General features: G+C 38.4%; 1 protein-coding gene across 1 annotated transcript; it reads right to left on the reverse strand.

Annotated features, from left to right (window-relative positions):
* Positions 1-1,343: 1,343 nt before the first annotated feature.
* LOC135479016 (DCN1-like protein 1) lies at positions 1,344-7,909 on the reverse strand. Its single transcript, XM_064758717.1, has 7 exons — positions 7,891-7,909; positions 7,569-7,782; positions 5,469-5,637; positions 4,990-5,120; positions 3,675-3,757; positions 2,623-2,719; positions 1,344-1,489 (listed from the first exon to the last, which is right to left on the reverse strand). Exons 1-7 carry the CDS (start codon positions 7,891-7,893, stop codon positions 1,410-1,412), a joined length of 777 nt encoding a protein of 258 aa, XP_064614787.1. The 5' UTR covers positions 7,894-7,909; the 3' UTR covers positions 1,344-1,409.
* Between the last annotated feature and the right edge of the window lie 5 nt (positions 7,910-7,914).

Genomic DNA, 7,914 nt, shown 5'->3' on the forward strand with positions numbered 1-7,914 from the left:
CGTTTTACGCCGTACTCAAGAATATTTCATTTATACGACGGCGACCAGCATTATGGTGGGAGGAAACCGGGCAGAGCCCTGAGGAAACCCACGACCATCCGCAGGTTGCTGGAAGACCTTCCCACGTACGGCCGAAGAGGAAGCCAGCATGAGCTTGACTTGAACTCAGAGCAACCGCATTGGTGAGAGACTCCTGGGTCATTACACTGCGCTAGCGCGCTAACTGACTGAGCCACAGAGGCCGCCGATTGCGGTGTGAAAATTGAATTAGAATTACTCTGGGGTCGAATCCACAAAGCTGTGTTTGATTCAAGTCAAAATTTAACATTTGCAATGCTTAGTTTTTGATACTGAAAGTTGAAATTTAGACACGTCCGTCTTCAGATAACATTGATGAGGGGAACAAAATTTCCATTTTCAACCTTCAAAATTAAGCCTTATGATCGTTTTACAAATTTTCACTCAGGAAGTCAGAATTGGCTTTATGGGATCAGCCCAATGCACCTTATGAAAGTTAGCAAGCAGTTAAAGTACACAACTATATCTAAACTTTTAGATCACGTAAAAGCTACATTTTTAGAAATTCAATTTTCTACGAGTCTAGATTGAGTATTCCTCTCAAGACAGGGATTACATGTATATCAGCTTGTGACTTGGTTCTGTCGCAACATTTGCTTTATCATACATGAGGATGAAAGGCTTGAAATTTGAAAATGCACTCCAGTAGTATTCTGGGGCCTGATTTACAAAGTCATTTAGGACTTAAGTCAAAAAAGTGATTCTTCTTTATACCACTTAATACTTTAAGCTGGTAATTCAACCTTGGCAGAAGCTGTACTACCACCCCACACAACTGGGGGTCAAACTTGTGTAAAGTTAATGCATATATTTAAGGATTAAGTTTGGATTTCCTTTTAGGCTTAATCCCAAAATGGCTTTATGAAACAGGCCATTGATTCTAGTTCCCTTCGCATTCCCAGCACTAGTGAATGAAACCCCTTCCCCACGATAAAGTTGCTTTTCATGTGCGAAAAGGTTGAGGAGTTTGGGTACTCCCTTGACCGCCCCATCTCCCACTGCACTACGACAATCTCCCCACCCCATCCAACCCCATTGCCGGAGTAACGTTAAGTATGTTGACCCCACAGTAATGGTTCTCTGACCACACCACACTAGTTCTTTGACCACACTACACTAGTCCCCTGACCTTTTCAACTGGTTAACAGGTCCATGCTAGCACTGTCCTCACAGTCACAGTAGTTCTTAATAATAATATTAATCATTTTTTACATTAAACAAAAAAAAAAAAAAAAAAAAAACAGGAAGGAAAATAACAAGTTAGTTCCAAACTTTTGTACAGAAACATGCTCTATTATACACAGTTGTTGTCTAAGTGAATCTAGTCTGCGTTATACGACCGTCCCCTTCCGCCCATGGATCATTGGTCTGGCGTATTCTACAAAATCATCAATTAACACCGGCCAGGCACCTGCAATAAAGCAAGGGGAGATCATCTTAGAAACACGATTAGTGAACAGTACCTCACATGGATTTTTTTTTTTTTTTTTTTTTTTGGATTGGTGTTTTTACTCAAGAATATTTCACTTATACGACGGCGACCAGCATTATGGTGGGTGGAAACTGGGGCAGAACCCGGGGGAAACTCACGACCATCTGCAGGTAGCTGACAGACCTTCCCACATACGGCCGGAGGGAAAGCCAGCATGAGCTGGACTTGAACTCACAGCGACCGCATTGGTGAGAGACTCCTGGGTCATTACGCTGCGCTAGCGTGCTAACCAACTGAGACCTCACATGGAGCAGGAGATGATAAAATAACACAGTGCTAAATAAGCGAATACTGATTTTTGCCACATTCATAAAGTTTAACGTACTGCAGGTTATTGAAACTATCATATCCGAAGGCTAGATACATTATGATTCCTTTTCCAGAAAGAATTTCTCACCTAAAACCTCTTTTTTTTCATTTTTTTTTTTCAAGTTTTGTGCTAAAATTGTCTTCAATGCCTATCTCTTGTGGTTCAAATTCACTTGGTTTTCACCTCCAATACTCGTGACCAAAGAGTGTGTTGATGATAGACTCAGAACAGCTTTCACATCACTATAAAACTATGAGTTTCAAGTTAGGCAACCTTTGCTTACATTACTTTACTAGTCACCTGTCTCACCATGTTCCAGAGGCATAAATGACTGCTCTTTCCTTTAGAAACGTCTCAAGTTCACAAATGTTTAGCTCCCTAATTTTCTCCATCATTTGACTAATCTAAACAACTTTCTTGAAACTTTTTTTCACGTGTCCACGTTCACTAATACACGGGCAACTGTAAATGTGATCAATAATACACATGTAGTTGCCTAACATTTTTGAAAGGTCACAGTAGGACTTGAACTCCTTGATGGCATTTACAAATGAGCAGCCCTTCCGGCTTCCAATGACAATGGAGCGAGTGACAATTAAAAAAAAAAAGAAAATTCAGTTATTCTTTTTCATGATTTCTAATGATTTTAGATCGTAAGTCAGTAATGGTACACTAAACTCAGCTGAGATACAAATACTGATCCACAGTCAATATTATCAATCCTATTTTAGGTGTGTCTTACCCTCTTCATCATAATTGCTCATTTCATCGTCAATCATATTGCTAAACTCTAACAATAAATTCCATGTGTCCTTTGGAATTGACCTTTTGTGATGTTCCTGCAACAGTCAAACCAGCAAAAAAAACATCAGTTATGACTTAGAATTGTCAAAGAGCAATGAAGTGACTTTTAAATTTGCGAGACATGCCAAAACACTGAAAAAAAAATGACAAAAGGGGGAAGATTGTAAACAAAGGTCTTCTTCCAGAGTGATTTTTTTTTTTTAAAATTCTGTAACATGCTTACAAATAAATTAATTTGCATGTCCGGTATTCTACACTCTTTTCAAATTTTTTTCACCGTTATCAATGCAGTCATGTGAATAGTTGGAGCCAGAAGGAAACTGGACAAGTCCACAGGAGGCCATGTAATCACTGCATATTTTCAGTGAGAAAATTGTACGTCAGAAATTGTGTATGCTAGTTAAAAGAAAAACTCCGAAAAAGAAGTGAGTTAGGGAAAAAAATTTTGGGCAGGGTATGTGGGGGAGGGGAGGGGAGGGGAGGTAAAGCAGTCACACCTCTGACTGTCAGGCATCTGGCAAAGTTCTGCAGAATACAGACACCAATTTCACCGTTATCAATGCAGTCATGTGAATAGTTGGAGCCAGAAGGAAACTGGACAAGTCCACAGGAGACCATGTAATCACTGCATATTTTCAGTGAGAAAATTGTACGTCAGAAATTGTGTATGCTAGTTAAAAGAAAAACTCCGAAAAAAAAGTGAGTTAGGGAAAAAAATTTGGGGCAGGGTATGTGGGGGAGGGGAGGGTAGGGGAGGGGAGGGAAAGCAGTTACACCTCTGACTGTCAGGCATCTGGCAAAGTTCTGCAGAATACAGACACCAATTTCTATATGAAGATACGGGGAGGGATGATCACACCCATACAAATTCACCAGAATGTGAAATTCTACTTAGCATCTGGCCATTTGTACGCTGATAGGAAAATATTCTGGCACTTGATTTATCCAAAATAAATAAATAAATAAATAAATAAACATAATCCAACTTACCTGTAAAAACTTACACCACAGATCTAAAAACTTAAATCTTCCTGATAGTACAATTTTCCAATAGGCAACAGCATAATCTAGATCTGTAACAGAAATTTGTTGGTCTTTTGGTAACTGTTTTCTTCGAAATATAAAAAGGCAAAACAAAACAAAAGCAAAATGAAACAAATGAGGAATGTTTCATAATTATCAGACATAAATATGAACCCCCCATAATCGCCTTGTCAAGATTTACTTCATAGGAGTTTTGAGCCCTGATAACACCATATTACATACATGTATGTATAACTGTAGTCACAGTTATGGATTGAGGAAACAGGGTTTGAGAAACCTACCACCTTTGAAAGTTATCTATTTACCTGACTGATGTTTTATTCCAGAATATTTCACTGATTTGAGATCCTCAACGATCCACAGGTAGGGCTCATTTTGCATGGAATTTTAGATTCCTGAAATATTCTTGTACACTGACAGGAAATCATGCATCAAACTAGCCTAATGAATTAAAAGTATTCTAACTATAAAAGGTCTAATGCAGTAGATTTTCCTATCCACACTTAGAACCTCTGTAACATTTCCTAACTCGCATTTTCTCGATCCGCTGTCACCAGGTGAGGGGATTACACTTTTGATGGCAGAAAAATCAGCTTCTATTTTGCTCAAAACGGTCATACTTAGACCGAAAACCAGCAAAATTTTAAACAGGCAGCCAACAAAATCCATATTGTGGAGAACAGTCCATTCCACATCACATTCAAGCACGCAAAATAAGAGATGGCAAACAGGGCTGCCTGTCTGAGTTTTTCCTCAGTTTTGGACTAGGAATGCTTGATAGGATCGTAAACCAAGCGACTGAGTTCCATTAAAATGCGCTATCCTTGGCTAAAGATTGCTAATTAAGAAAGTGTAAGGTAGGAAATAATACAGAGATTCTAAGTGCTGACAGGAAAATAGCCAGCATTTTGGTAAGGGGTTTCTGCTAGACATTGCAAAACTCATCTTTACTAATAAGAAACTGATCCGGCAAAAAATCTAAATCATCATTTGTCGATCTAGAACCACATAACAATGAACAATTTTTAAAGAAATAGGCTGTGAATAATAGGCATACTCGCACTTGAACTAGTATTTCCTTTGATCACAGTCGTTTTCTAATCTTTCTTTGCCAGAATCCAAATATGTTCCCGAAATTTTGATTTACAGGAATATTTGGGGAATCATATTCTCTGATTAGCATCAAAAGCATGGGCGAGAATCAGTACTTAAGAAGATCAAAATGTTTCCAAACATTCACACTCATAAAACATTGGCTTACCTAAACTTTTCTGCCCTGGGTTCTTGGCATAATTGAAAGTAAACTGGTAGAAATCTTTGAAACGAACAGCATCCCGAATTTCCTGCTCCAGAGATGGACACTTATTCCTTAATTTATCAACACTGTCACACCTAGAAAAATAGATATTCCCGAGCATAAGTCATGGGCTATTTATGTAGGTCATCATCGCAACAGTGGCTGTTGTTATCCCTTGTCAAGTGAAAACGATGTTATGAAAGTATCATTAACATAGGAAAACCCATTTTGATTTATTTATTTATTTGATTGGTGTTTTACGACATACTCAAGAATACTTCACTTATATGACGATGACCAGCATTATGGTGGGGGGAAAACAGAGAAGAGCCCGAATGAAACCCACGACCAACCGTGGGTTGCTGACAGACTTTTTCCACATATAGCCGGACAGGAAAGTCATTTTGATGCACAATGGATACATGTATTAAATCAATACCTACCCCAATTCCATCATTCCCTGCACAAATTCTTCTCTCGTGAATTCACATTGTGTGGCTGCTTTGAACTTCCAAGCAATTATGAGCACTGTTCTGGAGTCAGGGCTTAGGCTGAGATCTTCCAAGAACCGAGCAACCCCCTCAGCTGTTATTTTATCTTCTTCATGAGCATCTGATTCCAAAACAAAAAAAAAACAAGAAATGAAGATAGCTATCAGTTCACACTAGTAGCATAAACAATTTGAAATGACAATATTTTGACAAAATATTGCCACAGTCACTATCTAATCTGTTCAACGTTAACGTTAACATAAATGGGAGGAGGAGAAAGACATGAAGAAACGCTTAATAATAGCGTAACTGCTAGTTATGCACAACACCGTTTCTAATCATTTTGTACCCAAACCAATTCATCCAAACTCAGTTCATCACCTAAGTCCCTTTATTACCAAGATACTTATGGTGCAGTTTCGTTACCCAATTTTCAAACAGGAAATATTTCAGTAATACATCACTCCAGACAGTAAGTAAAATATGTATGTAATAAATAGCTTGAACAAAGATGAATCAATAGACTTTATACTTGTGAGATCTATCTACTGTAAGGCATAAACGTACACTGCAAGTCTGTAAATCTTACAGACATTGTTTGTGTTAAAGAGATTGATACAAGCTTCCCATGAACATACTGGGTGAAGTTTTCTTTAAAATATTAATGATCTCAATGCGTTATTTAATTATTTTTTTTTATTGAGTTGGAAAATATGTTGAAAAAGTCTACATGCACCAATAAAGTTTTGCACAAATGTATGTTTTTTGATCAAACAAATGTCATACATTTAACATCAGATGAGTCTGGTAGGTTTACGATTAATTTACTGGGGGTGAAATCAATTATAATACATGGTCAAGAAGACATGATGACACAAGCTCAATCTACACAGCTATAAGGTCAAATTTTTAGGGATAACTCAAATGCTGGCTGACACCAGGAGTCGCAGAACAAAACACTAAAAACACACCACAATTGTCCAGTTGAGAGATGAATTAAAATAACCATTTACTATCACACTTTGATGTATACATCAACTTTTGTTCTGACATTTGGATTCTGTCAACACTTCATCAGCTGCTTCATCTACAACCAGGACAAGTACGCTATTACAGCACATGGGCCATCCTAGTTCCAGGCCTTCACAATTTTGAGTATCAGGATGGGAACACACACTGGCACAAGGATGCTGAACACCCTTGTGGGGAATTCAACTAGTAGAGGAAATAAATATGGCAGACTCATGGGGATCTCGTGACAGCACACAAAAATAAACTCAGCATGAATTGCCAGGGTTCCAGGGCTAGATCGATAATGACCTGTGTATGAAACGCCTTAGTAGTAAATGGTTTGGATATGAAATGACCTGATTCTGTAAGACGGCCAGGAAGTGGGGGATGTCGTGATTGTCCTAATGTGGGCAGAAGTGAACGGGCCACCACCCACCGCATGTTAAAGCATAGGAAAAAGGCCTGTGTTAGCTACAACGTCATTGACCAGTAAGCCCTGGTTGTACCCATGAACATCACATAAGCTGGATAGATATACTCAGGGTGAAAATTATTCAAAACCAACAAATACACTATTGCTGACAATGACTCAAAAGTGGGCATTTTCCTATGCTATAACATTACGAGAACACTTTACTTCACCCATGCAGTCTTATACAAAGGAGATCATGTGGTGTCTGGCTTCCATGCTATCTCACAGAATACATACAATATGAGTATTTGCTTTGTTAGATCAGGAAATTGGGCCTAATACTGTCAGAACCGACATGAACTAACAAACCATATAGCAACATAGGGCTTGCTATAATATAACAATAACAAATCCTTCATGTATTAAGACAGCTGTAATAAACTACCCTCATGTTACCTTGAAGGAGAATTCGTATCATTCAATTCAGGAGAGTAAAATCATTACAAAATACGATTAAGCAATCAGCTGATTGTGGTTAGTGTTGTGTTGTTGTTGTTGTTTCGGGTGTAACTAATGACGAAGACAACAACAATGCGCTGTGACATACTGTCAGTCAGGTACAATCATACCTCTATATCGATGATATAATAAATCTAGCTTCTTTCTGTCCGTCACTGCTTTGGGTTCACAGAAATATCTCTCTGGATTTTGGAAAAAGTTGTCCACTGCGACATCAAGTGTCCATTCGTGTGAGTTCAAGCAGTTGATCGCAGTTTTTTCTCCCGTCTGAGTGAATGCAATAAATTGCCTCACTTTGTCTTTCTGAGAAGACTTCAGCTTATGCTGTGGCAGAAATGACATTTTATTAGACATTGTCCAGTCGGAACACGAAAGAACAGAAATGAGGAAAAACCAAGTGGAAATGAGAAACAGTGCAACACATCAACTCACCATTTCCTTCCAACTTTCCTTCAT

The sequence above is a fragment of the Liolophura sinensis genome, chromosome 12 (genome assembly GCF_032854445.1).
Source record: "Liolophura sinensis isolate JHLJ2023 chromosome 12, CUHK_Ljap_v2, whole genome shotgun sequence".
NCBI classification, from domain to species: Eukaryota; Metazoa; Mollusca; class Polyplacophora; order Chitonida; family Chitonidae; genus Liolophura; species Liolophura sinensis.